The sequence below is a fragment of the Tetrao urogallus genome (assembly GCF_951394365.1).
Source record: "Tetrao urogallus genome assembly, chromosome: 4".
In the NCBI taxonomy this organism is placed as follows: domain Eukaryota; kingdom Metazoa; phylum Chordata; class Aves; order Galliformes; family Phasianidae; genus Tetrao; species Tetrao urogallus.
The window spans coordinates 57,559,594-57,578,501 of NC_136817.1; the positions used below are offsets into that span (position 1 = coordinate 57,559,594).

An 18,908-nucleotide genomic window follows, 5' to 3' on the forward strand; every position below is an offset into this window, starting at 1 on the left:
AAGCATTATTTATTAATAAAGATAGCACAATTTGTAGGCAAGCACTTGAACCTAAGTAACAATTTGTAATGTTTGTGTATTTTAGGATCTCACTATTTATGATTAGATAGTTATGATTAGTTGTTTTTCCTTTGCAAACAAAATCCTTGCGTCTCCTTTTGACGTCTCTTTGTGGTTTCTAGTCATCAACTTAAATTATCCTTGGTAAAAACAGAGCTATTAATTTCCTCCTGCTATTGTCATCTTCCTAATTTGCTTCAGATGAGTAGGGTGACTGAACAGTCTGGTGTGGAACTGTCCGTCTCTTCTGGTCTTTCTCTAAATGTTTGTGTTTGATACAAGTCCAAATCTTTTTTTCGTGACCTTCATTAGGTATGGCCTATCTTAATCATTACCATGGTTAAAATGTTCATCTTTTGCATCGTAATTGCTGAAATTCCTTTTTATTGGCAAGCACAATGTTATCTAGTCATTTAGACTATTCAGCAAAATCATTTTCCTGGTTTGTAAAATCATACTGTATTTATGTATCATTCTCTTCTTTCTAGCCAAAAGTTATTTGTCTTTGCCTTTAAGCTTTTCATGGCTTAAGTACATCCTTGTATCATCCTTCATCCCAAAGACACCTATTCCTGCTGCTGAGTGATTCATCGTACCAGCCCACGTTGGCCAGCTATGAGTTTTTTTTTTCTTCCTTACAGTTCTTATAAACACCTATTTAGAAAATAAGTTTTCTCCTCAAGATCCTTCCTAAAGTCTTTTTTCTAACATTTCTAAATAAAAGCTAGACAAGAGTTATGTCCTGTTAGCTATGAGTTCTGCATATTCTACTGACCAATATCAGATGTTCAAAGAAATAAAAATAAAGTAATTGAAAAAGAACTAGAGGGTTATTTGCTGCATTTTAGCTGATCTTCAGTAACTGCCTATGATTGTGCCCAGCAACTTTTTGTGATTAAATATTTATTAACACTTGAAATCTTTTTCTTGCACTAAAACTGTGCCCTCTTTCATTGAGGGCTAATGCTTGTAACATGAATTGCCTTGTGTTTACTGTGAGCTGAGTGCACGCATAAGGACATTTACCTGGCAGTTATCTTCTGGAACAGTATCTGCACAGTTTGCTGCAGACTGCCCAGAATTCAGAAGCCATGGGATGAAACACTCCTAAATGGGAAGAGGCACTAAGAGTTGTACAAATTTCAGAAACACAGTTTTACCCTGATTTTTACTTCTGGTCTGTTAGATTCTGGGATCTTGCATGCTTTTGATTTCTCCACTGACCATATTTTATTCTTAATATTTCCTCAAATAGAAAATAAGAAGCATTTTGGGATATGATTTCTTACAAGGCAGAACGTTTTCTTCTTGAAAATTCATTTAACTTTTGTATGCTTGTGTGTTCCTATGACCTCTGTTCTTCTTGGGAATGAGAGATTTGGAGAAATTGTTACTTGTGAGCTTGTGTTTAGGTGCTTACGTAAGTATGTGTGTTAACAGAGATGTGGTGTAAATATGATCAGTGGTTGACTTTTTAACTGTAATCGTGTGTAAACTTGAAGTTTCAATACAGAGGTATAGTTAAGGTTCCTTTAAAACATTGTTAAATAAAAATAAAGGAAATACTTAGATTTCTTTTTTCCCCCAAAGAGTAATCACAGTAATGTTGTGTTTTCCAGGCTGCACTTACAGCTAATATATGAAGAGTAAAATTAATAGCTAATAGTCATATCGGTTGGAGAGTATGCTGTGTTTTTTTATTCTTAAAAGCATTTCAACAGAGGCTCTCTCCTGGTAGTTATTTTTAAGAGAAAGAAGTTAAACAACTGTTATATAGACTGTATGAGGCTTTTTATCGACTTTGGGATTTATCCTAATAAATGCATTTGTTCTTCCTATTTTTTGTAAAACTGTATATTCTACATTTAATATGATGTACTGTACTACAAACGTTAGCGTTAATAGCTTAGTATTTTAGTCCTTCACAAATTAATGCCTGTGGTAACTGGATGATTTTAGGCCTGTTCTTATAAACAAGGCCTTACTGATGTGTGAGGAACAGTAATATGTGGCAAAAACTCCACATTAACCAAAGTAAGCAGTATAAATGGGGTGTAGGAATCCCCTGTTAGACTAAAAATCTCCAAGAGAAAATCTCCAGAGCCTAAAAATTAAAGACCTCCAATATCATTTTAAAATAAAGCCTTTTATGTAGTATGAGAGCTTTTTTTTCAGCTGATAATCAAATGACACTATTATGCAGGCTTACTAGATTTGCAAATTTACAAGTTTTTACAAGTCAGTTGGGTCCCTTCCTCAGGAAATCAGTTTAAGTTTTTTTTTCCTGTATTGACTCAAAGAGCCTGGTTGTCCTTAAATCCTTCTGAATATATTTGCCTTATAATTTGACGGCAGAGAGTCAACACCCTTATAGGAACTGTAATGCAATAAAAAGAGAAACTTTTCAATATAGTTTCCAGTTACCTTAGGATCAGATTTGGAAAAACTGGAATGTGCACAATAAAACCTGTGCAAGACTTGAGCTCCATGTTGTGTTGTAGGCAACGAGTGCTTTCTAACATAAAATACCATTTGAAAGCTTTGCTTTACTTCCAGTGGTTATAAAATGCTAAAAATGAAAATGCGCTGGCACGTGGAATTGAAGACTTCATATAAAATAACTAACCATTAATGTTTTTATTTCAGTTCATTTTTTTTATTATAGTGAATGTTTTTGCTCTACTGTGTTCTGCAGTAAAGTTATTTCCAACTCATTTCAGATGTACTTTGTGAACTCTGTCTCTCTAGTTTATGCTGGACTATCATTATACATCATACTTGTCAAAAACAAAACAAATTAACTAACAAAAAAAAAACTCCACAAAATTAAATTCTCAGATTGTTTTTCTGCATGTAGTTAGTGGGAAAGTTGTTACCAATTGCCTGTGTGAGTCCAGAAATATGCACAATGTATTTTTCACATGCGAGTATAAAAAGAAACTGGCATTTGCATACCTCTGCAAAGAATAAGATGACATCTAATGTATTTCCAGTGAATGAGTTTTCTAAGACGGATAACTACATAAGAATACCCTATACTCTCTATGTTACTCTGTAGTAATCTTTTTTTCCCACTTGTTTCTAGTTGACTTGGAGCATATGCGCACAGTGAAAGTTGATAAACACCAGCGATTTTGTCAGGAAAACAATTTCAGTAGCCATTTTGTGTCAGCCAAGACAGGAGATTCTGTAAGTAAGAAAAATAAACTCTGTATTGATCTTTCTGTGAATGTATATGTTCTTTATTAATTACAGTGTCTTCTCATTTGCTTTGGGTTGAGGTACAGATCTTAGTGTAGAGGTACTCCGGTTTATACATCATGAGAAATAAGGCCTGTTGGATCTCTGCTGTCACCCTTTTTTCCAGGTGCAGTCTCATCTACAGAGCATCAACGCAAACTTTTAACAGTTGATAAATTCACAAGATCCTGTTACAATCAAAATTTTTAGTGTGGGTTCTGAGCCAGAAGATGTTCTCTCTGCGGGTCCTTTTAAACTTGAACTTTCTGGTATTTGTAATGCTTTGCCGAGCATATTTTAGAATGATCATTTATTTCAGACCTAATTTAGATACTTGTTTTAGTTGGAAGTGTGTGGAAAAAAAGGTTCTCTTTTAGTTGACTGATTCAGATGAAATCACATTGTATTGTTTTTCTTGATTTCTATCACATACTTAATGACTGTGTTATTCCTGTTAAAAACATAAGTCTGTCTTTGTCTTACACGGGCAACATAGCTTACTTTATTTGAGTATTACTGAACAGTAAGGCCGTGTCCAATTATATGGAAGCATAATTCTGTAACACAAATGGCATCACTGGTTGTTTAAAGATATTTGATGAAAGCTCAATTACTTTTACAGTGGACTGCCAGATTTTATAATTTGTGTAATTATTGTGTTATACTGCTGATACAAATGCAGTGAATCCTGATTCTCCTTAGAGTTTGTGTTAAATCTTTGGCAGGAATTTTTTGTTTAAAGTCTGAAAATGTTTTTCTTATGTTAGAAAGAGAAGACAAATTTTATAATACTTCATGCAGTGAAGTTTGCATGTGATGAAATGTGTTCCTTTCCTTTAAGAAGACAAACATTTTGTGGTAAAGTAGTAGTTTTTATAAGATGGATGTAGTTAACATTACAAATTAAGAAGGAATCTTTATGATGTCTTTTTAATTGGTGATGTAATTCATGAATTACAGCAGCATCCCACTGTATATGCTAATTGTACTTTTTTTAACTTACTGTTTAAAAACAAAAGTAAATCAGAATGAACCTAAAAGCATTAACCAGAACTTTCTGTTTAAATACCTACTGACAAAAGAAGGTATGAAGAATAGTTTACAGTAGTTCATTTTTAGTTTCGGTATAGGTTTGAATTAACTCTTTCCACTGTTACTGCAGTTCATGTATTTGGGTAGTTGTGCAGGGAAGACAGGGTGTTTATTCTGGACAGTGATTTAGGGAGAGGCCTTCCGTGGCTGCTGTGGGTATAGATTAGAGGAGTCTTACATGCTCAATTAAGGTGGATGAAGTGATTTGTTTTGTTTACCTCAGATCTTTCATTTGCAAAAGATAATGTTATATACATAGAAAAATCTGAATGTCTCCTTAGAGGAGCATTAAACTTCATGAAAGATTTACTGTAGCGTAACTGTCGTACTCTCCATTGAGCTGCATAACTAGAGCACTGAGCTCCCACCTGGTGCTTTGTGCACAGAACTTCAACACCGCAGGTGATCGGTTTATTACAGCACAGAGCTTGGTTGGGCAGGTCTCTGAAAAAGGTCTGCCCATTTCCTTGCTCTATGGGTGTTAGTACAGTAGGCTGATAGTAGACCAAGTAGATCAGAGAAAGTAAGGTGATTTTGGAAGTGACAGTGGCTTGTTGGTTTTGTCACTCACTTGTTTTCAGCTTCCAGCTGAGCTGGAAGAAAAAAACGTGTGAATGTTTTCATTTATTTATTTATTTATTTATTTTAATTTTTCCTTGAAAATGATTGATGCTTCCACAGGCCTTACCTTCTGGAATGGCAGCTGTATGGTGAAAAGCACTGTAGGCTGGCAGGCTAGCCTCTGTGCTCAGTTGCGCAGCCATTCAGACAGAGCATAAGATGCAGCTTGTCAGTATGCTGCATTCAGCAGCAGTAGAGTCTTAAACTGTTCCTGTTTAGTATCATTTGTGTCCTTTAATCAGATTTAAAATGCAGCTCCCTAAACACTAAGATTGGTGGACTGTATTCAGATGAAGTAAAGGATTATTTTAGATAGCCTTCCCACTCAGTGTTATCTGTCAAACCACATCTGAAGTTTAATGGCTAGGCTGCTCCATACCATGCCACATTTTGCTTAGACATTTCTGTTCAATAACAGAACAGAATCATTCGTAAGACTCCTGAACAAATACATAATTGCTTCGATTTGATGTTTGTAATGTTTTTGAAGCATATGCAGCAGAGATTTTGGTGCTGCTGATGCACAATTCAGTTGTTCTGAATTTCAGAAATTTATATCTTTATTGCACAATACACTGGTAAAATATTTTTGTGCTAAACATTAGTGAATAAGGGTATTATTCATATTTTACAGCACTGAGAGCAGTATTTGAGAGGTGGGTTGTGTAAAAGCTTGTTTAAACTTAAGCCTCTGGAGGCAGAGTCGAAGTGTTGCCTAAAAATCTAGCATACTGTTCATTCCTCATAGCATTGTTATTTTCCCCGATTTTTAAACAAAATTGAATATACCAGATGAGATTGTTCTCAGATCTGTTTCGCACAGGTCACAGTTCTCTATATCTCATTGTTTACAGTTCAAGAATGGCTTGATATATTTGAAAGGACTTTTAGGATGTCTGTTTTTAATCATTCAAATATGATGTAATTTTTTTTTCCATAGGTCTTCCTGTGTTTTCAAAGAATTGCTGCTGACATTCTTGGCATCAAATTAAACAAAGCAGAAATGGAACAATCACAGGTGATTTTTCACAAATACTTGTTTTGCTTAAAATTTTATTTAGTATCTAGAAAAAAAGAAACAAAAATAATGTTGCAAATTAATATCTATCCTTTTAAGTGAACTGCACCCATTCTACTAGAGAGTTAATTACTATCACAAGAGCTTCTTAAAAATATAATAATCTTTATCCATTGTGATAAACTTTATACAAATTTTCTTAGAAATTAATATCTCTTTATATTTTTGCATTCACAGGTAGCATGAAAGAGGCTGTTATCTATAGATAAATTACTGTGCACTGATATACTCAGTGTTTATGATATCTGCTTTAAAATTCTTTACATACTAAAGTAAAATAATTTTATAACACTAGAAGCTTAAGAGATAGAAGGCGTAAGTTTCTGCAAGTGTAACTGTTCTAAATTAATGTTCAGTATAGACATGTACTGAACTGAATAGGAAAAAAGTACTGTTTCATAGAATCATAGAATGGCCTGCATTGAAAAGGATCACAGTGATCACCTAGTTTCAACCCCCATGCTGTGTGCAGGGTTGCCAGCCATTAGACCAGGCTGCCCTGTTTGTAAGTTACAGAGTCAAAAATTAACTACGTGATATCCTTTGGTTGGTTAATCTCAGAGTTTAGTTTTCATTGTGTGCCTTCATAATGCAGGATGATGATGATGCTTTCCTCAGTAAGGTCTGTTTGCCTCAGTGTAAGAGCACTATTTCCTACTTGTACATTATCTTGTACAAATGAGAAGCAGATCTTTTTCTGATTGAGCATACCCATTCTTGACAGACCTGTGGTATCAGGTGTTTGGGTAGCTAATATGGCTTCCTGCCATCTGAAATTATTTTTCTTACTGTGCCTTTCCCAAATAATCTCCTCTTAAAGGAACTCCTTAGTCTTTTGCTTTTGGACTTTGTGTCTTTTTTCTTTGTGTTGACTTGGAGGATTTTCTGTCATCTCCTCTGCAGCAAGAAAGGACTGAGAGGACAGTGTTTCCCAGCAATAGGTGGGAAGTCATCAAGAAGCATGTCACCTATCCTCTTATATTGGCTAATAGTGAGTCAGTGGAGTGAACACAGCAAATGCACATCAAAACCTTGTTGCATATCTTCCTTTGAACTGTAACAGAGCTTCTTACTTTCTCTGAGAAGAATATTTCATGTGATCATTGCATGCAAAATAGTTCTAACGAGAGTAGTTTTATGGCATTTTTTAATTAATGGGAAAATTTTTTTTCGTTTTTTCTTTAATTTAAACTGTAATTTTTTTAACTGTAGTTACTAGAGTTGGATGTTATTTATTTAAATCAGTGGATGCTAGGTGATCTATAATGTGTTAATTGTTCAAATAAGCAAACAAGCAAGAGTATAGCCCCTTTACCGCCTTCTCCTGCCAGATTCCTGCTTCTAAATATAATTTTCCTGCCAGGAAGACTGTGAGCACATAGGTTTAAACCAAAGGATTTTACACAAAACCGTTTCAGAAACCTCAAAAGCAAAGATGATACTATTGAGGCAACCTTTACCATGTAATGATATTTAGGATTACAATTATTAAACCCAAAAGTGGCTAAGATGGTGACACGGTGTCCTAGAATTGCTAGATGCTGTTAACATTAAATGAATACCTCCAAAATAAGTCAAAACGTTTAATAAAAGAAGCCAAACCAATGACACAAAATGCATTTTGTGTACAGGTTGGTCTCCTGCTTTTTGAAATATATAATAAATATGTAATTTCTGAAAGTGTTTCACCACTTCAGTGTTTACAATCTGTTGAAGTGGTCGACTACACAACTGTATTGCAAATAGTAAACGGCAAAATATATTTAAGAATGAATTCCTAACAAGCAAAGGAGAAGAGTTTCACAAAGGTAAATAAATATTGAGTGTTTTTTCAAAATTTGTTTACTACTGGGGAACCATTCACCTATTGTTCTGAACTGTATAATGATTTGTATGTGAATAATGAATCCCATAAAGAGCTCCTTAATTTTTCTTGAACTGTTTAGCTTGCACTGAAGCAGCAGTCTTACATCTGTGTTGTTGTGTCCTGCGAACTCAGATATAAACTTGTAGGCAGATATGCAAATACCTTATTACATTAAATACCTTATTAAAATAAGAATATGAGAAAGGAGATTACGTATTGTAGCATTATAAAGGAAGTGTCTGTTTTTAAAGTAAGAACCTCTGTGTAGACTTGTCTGAAGAATGCACTACTATCTAGTTTGAACTGGTGCTGGCTTTAAGTGGGCTTTTTCCCTACCTTATTATAAATAATCACTATTTTTAATGATGTTGAACGTATCAATGGAATGTACAATATGTGGATAGGACAGAGTTGATATTATGCAAATTAGGGTAGCAATAACTAAGTTAATATGCACAGTCTAAATACTCACTGTGGCCCACGTGTTACTGTTAATCTAAGCTGTAGTGATTTAAAGAAAATAATCCAAATTAAAAAAAAAAGAAAAAAAGGAAATAAATCCAGACACAAGCAACAACAAAAGAAAAAGCAAAACCTGTCAGTGGAGGTGGTTAGAAAAGAAATTTCGTTGCCTCCTCACTCAGGTCCAGCAGAAGTCTCTCCATGGTGTGTGTAGCAAAACAGAGAAACAGCCTGACTTTGCAAGATTCTTCTAATGAAGCACAATTTTAATGTGTTTTGAATAAGCAATAATACTTTGCTAACAGTATAAGGTTTGCTTTGAACAAACTTCGAGCACTTTGAGAGTGCTATTTTGAGCAGGCAGTAAGCATCGTTCAAAATTAAGTCAGTGAGAAACCAAAGGGAATTGTATTTCAGTGTTTGTCTTGTTAGCTGTAACTTTCGGTTCATTGTATTTGGTTCCACGCCTTGGTTAGTTCTTAAGATTGGAAGCAGAAAGTGTGCATAAAATTGGAGAAAGAAAAATTTTAACCTTCATAGCCTCAGAGAGACAAACAGAAGGACATTTCTTGAGAGAAATGTATTAGTCTGCAGTGGAGAAGCTCTACTAAAGTAATGTGTAGATGCTGTTGCTCAAAAGCATGGAAGTGGGTCTTTTGGCTGAATGGAGATGGTTTTAGGTGATTCCTGGTATACAACAAATAGTTTGTGTGATAGAGAGTCCCATGTGTGTATATGGGGAAAGGGAAGATGTTTGTTTTTCAAACTTCTCTGCAATCAGCGTTAGATTTCCTTAAATTATAGAATGGCTCTGTGAACATGCTCCTTAACATTTCCAGGTGTTTAATACTCTACCAACTGGACTATAAAAACAGATAAATAGGTGCTGTAAAAGGAACAAAACAAAACACAAGAATAAGTGCAACTTAGTTAATTTGCAAGCATTGTATTTGATTTCTTCTTTGAGCAAAGAGTAAAACACACGTTAGTTTTACAAATGTGCGTTGTTTTCTTCCAGGATCTTGTCTTTGAATTTTCAGTATTTTCTGTAACGCGAGGTTTCTTTGTTTTGAAAAATGAGATGATTTATACTTGAGTATATTTTAGTGTAATGGCATGAAGCTGCATCAGGGATGGGTCAAGTTGGGTATTAGGAAAAAGTTTTTCACCAGAGAGTGGTGGGCATGGAACAGGTTCCCCAGGGCAGTGGTCACCTGCAGCTGCCAGAATTCAAGGAGCATTTGGACAATGCTCTCAGAGACATATGGTCTGATTTTTGGGTGGTTCTTTGTGGAGTCAGGAGATGATCCTTATGATCCTTTCCAGAAGAATCATAGAGATATGATATAATATATAATCCTCGAGATATTCTATGATTTTATGTTTGTCAGAGAACATCTGAGTGTGAAGTGTTTTCGTTTGGTTTAGGTGGTAACAAACAATAACATGAAATACTGAATTTGTGTAAGGCACCAACAGTGAAATGATTTATCAGTTATGATTTATTGTATATTTCTTCATAGTTACTGATTGTCTAATGCTGAGAATACTCTTCATAAATTATTTCTAGCACTTGTGATTTTATGGCTGAAAATCATGTTTTTTTTCTTTAAAAAACGATTCCAATTGTCACAGTCATTAGGAGAATCATAGTAGTCACTGTCACTCACCTGTGGTTAGTAATAAGAATCCTAAGCACACTACTTCAACTTGTATGAATTTGTGGGGCTTGACTTGTGGCTTCTGTGCTTTGATGACTGGCAGAACTACAGAAATTCTTTTGAAAAGTAGATGGTGTCTTGGTTCCCCTTCAAATTGACTGCTAAACTGTTAATTAAGTGCAAGAACAAGCCTTAGAAATTAAATTATTTGCCATGCACTGTGTTAGAAAACAGCTGCAGCAGTTTAAGACGTTAATGCAACCCAAGATATTTATTACTGCCCTTTTGCTGGAATTTATCGCTCCCCTAGCACAATCAGAAAATAGAAGGTGATCGTGTGCCTTGGCTGCATCAGGGTGAAGTTCAACAGCTTAGCTTAAACTGCTGATGAAAGTTGTTTTTAAGTGAAGTTGCCAGACTTTGTGCTGAAGCGGATGAGGTGCAAGTACATGTTACATTCCACCAGCTCTCCTTTGGCAGCAGTGATCTCCAGCAGAGGAATAGAACAGGCGTTTGGGGGTGGTAAGTTTTTAAACTATCTCAGCAAGAGCTCCTAAATCTTGTCTGTTAACATGCTGAGATGACTGTTAATCAAACCTTTATTTAGTCAAAACTGTGGTGAAACAAAGGAATAGATTACTGTTTGTGTGTGACTGGAACGTGTTTTTGAAATGGAACCATTCCAAAGTCAGAAAATTGCAGATTCTGACTTATTTTCAGTCCTCGAATTCCTCTCCTTTAAATCACAAGGGTCTGATGAAATTTGAGGAAATAGCTCCTCTACTAATCGAATGTTTTTCTTTCTGTATTTTTTACTTTCAACCATAGTATAAAAACCGCATGGGGTGCAGCTTTGTTCCTTGGCATTGGCAAGAGGTAGCGTTTTTGTAAGTGATTTGTAGTTTTGTCTTTAGCTGTACGCCAGCTCAAGAAATGAGGGTGTGCATGTGCCACTTTTGTATAATAAAATGTTTGGCAGATAAGTCAGATTAGGAATTCAGAGCACCTGCACAAAGTAAGTTTTTCGTCATTACTAACAGTGGCTTGAACCTTGGCAATTATAGATGTGTCTTGTATAGATACAGATACAAAGAAGCTCAAAGCTTTTAATCACCTTGAAGTTAATAAGATAAATACTGCAATTTATTTTTTAAAAACATGTGAAATTCCTTTAGAAAATCCTTGTCATTTATGTTAGTCAACTTTTTGCTACAGTGTGCCTAAACACAGATCACTAACCTAGCCTTGTTTACATGATGGGATTTGGACCAATGTTTTGACGACCAATTAATTACATATTGATTGCAAGATTTTTTTTTCCTTGGCTTTAGTCAGAAGATTGGTATGACGAAATTAAGTCCTGTGAGGTCAGATAGCACTGTTTAGTGCTAAAACCCCTACTACCCCTTCACATGGATTTAGCAACCTTCCCCTTGATAACATCAGGCCAGGAGTCTAGTAAATCACAGATGTTGTCTACTAGATAAGATAATACAAATGTGATCAATTAAACTCACGAGGAGTACATCAGCAGCTAATAAATTCAGATCCTTTACCAGGCAATTCAATTACTAGTATTTGTTTGACATAAAGGTTTTATTTACAGAGGTAATCTTTAACATGTGCTGCTCATACATTCACGTAATCCAGTTTACGTACTGTTTCCTTTAAAATAGTGACATACATTCATTTAGCCATTCATTTTAACTTTAAAAATGCATTGCGTAAAAGTTGGAGTTTTAAAGAAAAAGATTATTTTATCTTTCATAGCAGACCTTTGCAATTTTTGTGCTTAAATTATATGATTTTTTTTTTCCCCTTTACATAAGCATTTTGTTAATAGAAAGCTTTTAACAGATTTGTTTTCACTTTAGGGAAAAAAGGAGTGTTTTTTTCTTTCTTTTCTGTGAAGTAAAATCAAAGCTGGCAGTGCTTTGACGTGAGGTTTTAATCTGTCACTAGTTTTTGGTTAATATCCAGCTGTAATGTAAGAGCTATGTAATGGAAAAGATATTCACACATTGCTAATGCACTTGTTACAGTTGCTGATAGGAAAGCTGACTACTGTAAGATTTATTTACCTCAGGCTTAAAGGAAGAGGCTGTTGCCACCTTCCACTGAATTATCTTCCCTTTTCTTTCCCTTCTATTTCTGTCCCTTCTCCTCCTCTAGTAAGTTTTTGTTGATTGCATGCATGAATATTTCACTTTGATGGTTTGAAAGTGCATGTCCTTGAAGAAGCTTGAGAATGAAAACAGATACTGATAGTGATGCTTTCTGCTAGATAAGTTCCTGTTCTGCATAGGGCCTGAAAAGAAACGCGCTTTGTTCTAGCTTCTGTGCTGACATTTTATATCATTCATTCTTCCTTTTCAACTACTGATCAATCTTTCCATTTTTTCTTCCCTTTCCTTTTTTCTTTCTTTCTTCTCCTTCATCTCTGTCCATTGTGTTGATACATGATTGAACAGCATGTTGTCAGGGCAGAAATAGTGAACTACCCTGAAGAAGATAACCAACATCACAACACTTCCAGCTGCCAGAGCAAAGTCTGCTCAATGCAGTAGTTCAGGTATTGATGTAGAAGTTTGTTTTTTTTTTTTCTTCTTCAATCTGCATTGGTTTTACATGAAATAACAGCTATAGTAGATTCTCTTAGAAATGAGGTACTGATATAAATCAGTAAGCAGAAATAATATATATAGTATATTAATTTGAAGTCTAGTGTTCAATTATGAGGCATTTCTAATAACCCCTTAGTTCATAGAAACTTGGTAATACTTCATGTTATAGTATTAAGAGGAGCTTTCAGTGCTGTAAGGTTCAAAATATTACATTGCTGCCTCAAATGAAAATGGACAGAAAACTGGTATCTCTTATTTCTCTCCCCATGTAGGAGAAACCAATAGTTCCATTAAATGCTTGATAAATAGAATGTGTAATATCTGTTAGATTTTTATATTTTTGTATTTGTAGTACACAGAAGTTCTTTTTATGTTAATTCAGACTTTGTCTGGATGCCTAGTTAAGCTTTTTTTTTTTTTTTTTTTTTTTTAAGGATGTTTGTATTTGCAATTTGCTTTGAATTCTGTCTGTATTTTCCTCTGAATAGCTTAAAGAGGCAAAGGTGAGCTACCTGCAATTTCTGGTTAAGATAGGCAGTTATTCTGAAAGAATGCATACCACAGTGTTTGTAAAATTCTGTTTTATAATTTACGTGCAGAACAATTCTTGAGGAAAAAAAAAAATGCATTTACTGATTTTTTTTGCATTGCTGCTTTTTATTAGCTCTGTAAAATTGTCAAGAAAACTTACCAAGGCACTTCCCTCTGCTTAGTGTGAGTCAACTTATTTAGACTGAGAAAATAACACCTGATCAGACTTACTGTAAAATGCTGAAGAAAACTGAACTGTGTCTGTTTTGCACAATCTCTTTATTTTTCCCTCTATGTTTCATAGTAAATCATCTGTTGAGTTGTTTGCCAGCATCAGTATTGTATTTTGATTCTGATTATTGCTGTGTTTTTTCTTTTATGACAGAGAGTGGTGAAAGCAGATATTGTCAACTACAGTCAGGAGCCTGTGACAAGAAGCGTTAATCCTCCTAGAAGCTCAATGTGTGCAGTTCAATGACTGTATTATTCTTCTCTGTTTTGATACTTTTGGCTGTCCTCCTACTTTGACACAGACTCTAGGATTGCCAGGAGCTTTTAACAGTCACCATCGCTACAATGCAATTACAAGTTTCAAAAACGTGTTGCACCATTGAGAAGCAGCAAACAGTTATTTTTGACTGGCTGAAAATGAAATGTTAACACCACACACTTTGAAAAATAAAAATCTACGTTCTTCTAAATTATATTTCAGTAAATCAGTAGAACTGTATTTGTTTTTTCCTATCTATTTGACTGATGCTGGAATGAAAATGAATGAAGAAGTATGATTATGGAAGTTTTGCCAAAGCATTTCTTTTTCCTTTTTTTTTTTTTTTTTTTTTTTTTTTTTCCTCCTGTGATCTAAACTAGCATTCAGCAACTTGGGGAAACTATTGCTGGAATACTTTTAGACAACTAATATATTTTACTTAGGGATAACCTGAAAAGTGTTCCATAAATGTATATACATAATGCAAAGTGTATAAATTGTATCCAGGAAGAATCAGTGGTTGAAATAAAGCTGTAATATAAAAGTAATTACTTTTCTGAAGTCTCAAGTTGAAGTTGCCTTCATGGATGCTCTGAAAAAAAGCTCACGTTTTGTGTATTTTTATTCCCACATCAGTATTACTTCTTGTAGTAGTAGATATGCTCATAACTCTACATGAATATGGATGAACCTCACTTGGCTGTTTGGGCTGTAAATGTTGAGTGATATATTCAACGTGCATTAGAAACTGTTGATAGATCAATTAGGATCAGTCATTTTTATTAACTGAGTGACTTATTTTTGGACTGATACTATCTTATTTCTATTTAAGAGTTTAAAAAAAAACAAAAACAAAAAAAAAAACAACAAATAAAAAGCAGTGTCCTCTGTGATCATCATATTTCTCCTCTGTTCCTTTTCTAGCAGTCTCTTTCAGACATACAGTTCTCTCCTGCCACATCTAAGGTAAGGTGAGGAAAAAAATTAAGCCAACCTAATTCCAAGTTAGAAGGCTTTTCCTTTTCTAACTCTACAGTGCATTTTCTTATGAAGTATGACAAAGCATTTGGAGATTTAGAAAATTAATGAGGTTGAGCAAAGGAAGCTTGTAATTTCAAATGGGAAAAGTGACAAGGTCTTTCAATTAAGGTATTCCTATAGAGCTGCTGAAGAAAGAGTTTAAAATTTAAAACAAATATGTACAAGAAATTCCAAGTGGCGAGAATCATAAAATGGTTTGTGTTGGAAGGGACCTTTAAGATCATCTAGTTCCATGGTATAGGCAGGGACACCTCACTCTAGACCAGATTGCTCAAGCCCCATCCAGCCTGGCCTTCAATACCTTCAAGGAGGGAGCATCCACAACCTCTTTAGGTTAGATATTAGGAGGAAGTTTTTCACACAGAGGGTGGTGATGCAGTGGAACAGGTTGCCCAAGGAGGTTGTGGATGCCCCATCCCTGGAGGCATTCAGGGCCAGGCTGGATGCGGCTCTGGGCAGCCTGGTCTGGTGGTTGGTGACCCTGCACATATCAGGAGGGTTGAAATCATTGTGGTCCTTTTCAACCCAGGCCATTCTATGATTCTGTGGCAACCTGTTCCGTTGTTTCACTGCCCTCACTGTAAATAATTTCTTTCTAATATCTAGTCTAAATCTACACTCCTCTATTGCAGAGCTACTTCCCTTCGTCTTGTTGCCATATGCCTTTATAAAAAATCCCTCCCCAGCTTTCCTGTAGGCCCTTTCAGGTAATGAAAAGGCACCATAAGGTCCGCCCCCACCCGAGTCTTCTCATAGAATGTGCTATTTGATATTATTTTAGTATATTCAAAGTTAATTGGAAAGTTAAGTTTATTTTTGAACTGTTCTGTGTGCAATTTGATGTGTAGTTGTATAACTTAATGATAATGACTTAGCATTGTGATATTTTAGCATTGAAATGTGGGAAATTTTCTGAAACAAGCTGAATTGCTGAGAAAGATTCAACAGTAGGTGTAGATGTGAATTTCCAGTGAATTATTTATTCTAGGGTTACCATCTGCGTTCTTCCTTCTATCCTGTGGAGTTCATGTTCCACTGCACAGTGCTTAACTGTAAGGTAAAAGGCAAACTGAAAGGTGAACTTGTCTTTTACTTATCAATGGATGAGTACATCTGCCTCACAGTCATTCTGAAGTAGCTGATGAATCATACTCATACTCTCCAAAGCATCTGGTAAGGTGGTTTTGTTTTTTTGGGTTTTTTTTGGTTTTTTTTGAATCCTTGGATATTTTTCTTCTTGGTGTGCCTGTGTCCGTACCTCTGCCCACATACTCAATTATCAAACATGTAAATTCACCCTCTCTCTGAGATCTCGCTGGAACGTCAAGATCTCAACATTTCTCCAGGACTTACACGTCAACTTCATAGTCCTGCTTCCCAACAAACATGTTGTATGGTCGTAAAATGTGAATATTTCTGGCATTTCAAAAAAATTTCCCCGCACTTTATATTAAGTTTAAGTCAAATTTTGTGAAAAATGACAGAAATAAGGTGCCCATCAGTTTGTATTGAAGGCCTATCTTCCTAAAGATGTTTGGTACTTAGCTGGCAATGATCCTTCATTCTTTTCACTTTGTTGGTGTTGATGTTGAGGAATTTCTGTCTGCAAGAGCAAAAGAAGCAAATGTGAAATAAGTTTGCTCCCAGGATGCTTTTGGCATGCAGGTTTAGATTTTGGGAAGATTCACATCTCTAAACTTATGCCTTCTGATGAAAGCTGCCTGTTGTGTAAGTGGTAGCATTTACCTGAGATAACTAATTACATTAAAAGTAATGTGGCAGGCCTGTAACAAGAAATAATGGAAGAATATAGGTCTACTGAAAATTTTTGCAGTGTAAACCGAGCCATTCAAACTTTTGAGGTGCAGGAAATGAACGTGACAAACCCCTAGCAATTTTGATTTAAAAAAAAAGTGTGCTTCTCTTAAAAACTTTTCATAGTTCAGCTTTTCAGAAGAGAATGCTTTCTTATGACTTGTTAGGGAAAGCTCATTATTACCTGAACAATCAAAAACTTCTGCTTTTATGTACATTTGGAGTAACCTGCTTTGTGAAAGGTATGATGCGTCCTTGTCCAAGCTATTTTACCAGTGGATTTTTCTGTCTATTTGTGAGCTTTTATTCTCAGTGTATTTTTCTAGGTGTCTTTGACTTGCACATCCGTCTGTGTTTTCTTCCCATTGATCTCTTCACCATTCTTTATATTTCAGTCCTACCTCCTCTGAATGTGCTTGTTTACATTTACGAGACTTTCTCATTCTTCCTCCCTAACATCTATGTATATTATTTAGGCTAACCACGACTCTTGTGTCTTCTCTGCCCCCAGCCCCTCCTTTTGCTGCCCCTCTTAACCTCTTCTAAATTTCTGTTTTGTATACTGACTTCCACTCTCCCTGCCTTTTCCCTACCTTAGCCATCCCATTTAGATCCATTACCTGTCCACATTTTAATCCTTACAAATGAGCTTTGCTCTTTTTGTTCAGCCCTTGGGACCCCACCCAAGCCGTTGGATTCCAGCTGCAGTGTAAATCCCGGGGCTGTGGTAGCTGCCTTTGAAGTCTTGCAGCAGCTGTTGGTGGAGATTCGGGGTGCTTTTGCCATCTGTATGGTCTGTGTTCCACTGGGGTGACCAGAAAGGTCAGAGATAATTCCGGAGGATTAAGTGATGTGGAGAGAGGGAGTCGCCTGTTTGGCAGAGAAGGCAAGGGCTATCTGTAGTCTGATAGGGAGGAACAGACTGAATGGGAAAGGTGTGCAGCAGAGAAGCAGGCATCCAGCACCCTATATCCAGTCTCTTGCAAGTAACACTGCACTGCTGGCCCCCAAAGTACTCGCACACCTGGCTTAACTGTGTACCATATTAATGAGCTTAAAAATTGCTTGGAAGGTGAGAATTGGTTGAGAGTAATTCAACAAACAGCAATGAGGTTAAATAATGTAGCACTCTCCCCAAGTGAGGTGACATGTGCTTAATGTCCACTGACATAAGGGGGTGGGGGGCAAGCATGCTCTCTCCTGGAGCTGAGGCCAGATGAAGGGAAGAAACTTCTTCAGGCCCTGATCTTACACAGATGCACACTGATGAAGTGATCTGCCTACTCAGAGCTGTTGTAAGGAATCAGTGCAGTAACAGCTGTATAGCTAAAAGCTGTGTTTGAGTTGAACTCACTGCTATGGTCAGCATCATCTTTTGTGTGATTGTGCGCTCGATTATCAGCACTTTCAAAACTTGCATTTGAAATGTTATTTGTATGCAACTTTCTTTTGTGGTTCTAAGATTTGGTGGGGCCAACTCTAGTCTTTTTCATAAAGAGCAGCACTGTGGTGTATGCTGTTTTCCCTTATGACCAACTTGTGATTGTCGGAACCTGAGATGAGTCCATGAGCTCCTCCCAGTGTTTGGTTCTTTTGACAGTTCATACGAGATATGAAAACACATGGGTTTCTTTGTAATTGAGCTTTCTTTTTTAAAGCCTTAAAGAACAAATACAAGGTCAAAATGACATGAAATGTGTTCTTTTGAGTAATTTGGAATTTGTTGATGCTATGAAGTATATAAAATCATGTTTTTTTCTATTAATCTCTACCTTACGTTAGAAAAATGGTTGTTTTTTCACAAACGAGCTTTGTAACCTTTGTTTTAAGATGAATGTGACCTGTTCATAGAAGTTGTAGTACAGAGTACTCGTCAGAAGGTGCCCCTATTGCATGTGTTGATCTGAGACCCAACACAGGGTTGCTGAACAAGGGGAACATGTGGCATTGACTGAGTCACTATGTACTTTGTCTTGGGCAGGTCACTAACCTGAGCTGGTGCAGCAGCTGCAGCTGACTGGAAACAGGAAAATCTCCCATAATTTGGTGTCTTTAACTCTTTGGAAGTGCATCTTGGTGTATATCTGACTGGAACTGTGCTGTTCTATTTATCTTTTGTCATTGACAGAGGACTAAATTGCTGTTCCTTAACATAATTTACAGTTATGTAGTAATGGGAAATTTTCTGTGAGGGGAATTTAATTTCTTAGAGCGCTTGTATTTATTTCTGATGGTAGATAAAGAATTGGTACGATGGTCAGGATGGAGAAGTACTTAAAGCAGCAGTGACTTTCATAGAAATGATGTTTACAATGCTGACATCTGG

The 18,908-nt window shown here is 35.9% G+C and overlaps 1 protein-coding gene across 3 annotated transcripts in view; it reads left to right on the plus strand.

Moving 5' to 3' along the window:
• Positions 1-13,714, plus strand: part of RAB28 (RAB28, member RAS oncogene family) — a gene marked incomplete at both ends in the record, with an annotated part of 60,229 nt that extends 46,515 nt beyond the window's left edge. Inside the window, 4 exons of one of the 3 annotated variants that reach the window (XM_079535045.1) lie at positions 3,146-3,249; positions 5,954-6,031; positions 10,910-10,957; positions 12,553-12,648. In XM_079535045.1, the coding sequence (XP_079391171.1) occupies positions 3,146-3,249; positions 5,954-6,031; positions 10,910-10,957; positions 12,553-12,648 (326 nt within the window). Of the gene's footprint in view, positions 1-3,145; positions 3,250-5,953; positions 6,032-10,909; positions 10,958-12,552; positions 12,649-13,621 lie in introns of those variants that run through there. The other 2 variants (XM_079535047.1, XM_079535046.1) reach the window with 2 other exon arrangements.
• Positions 13,715-18,908: the final 5,194 nt, after the last annotated feature.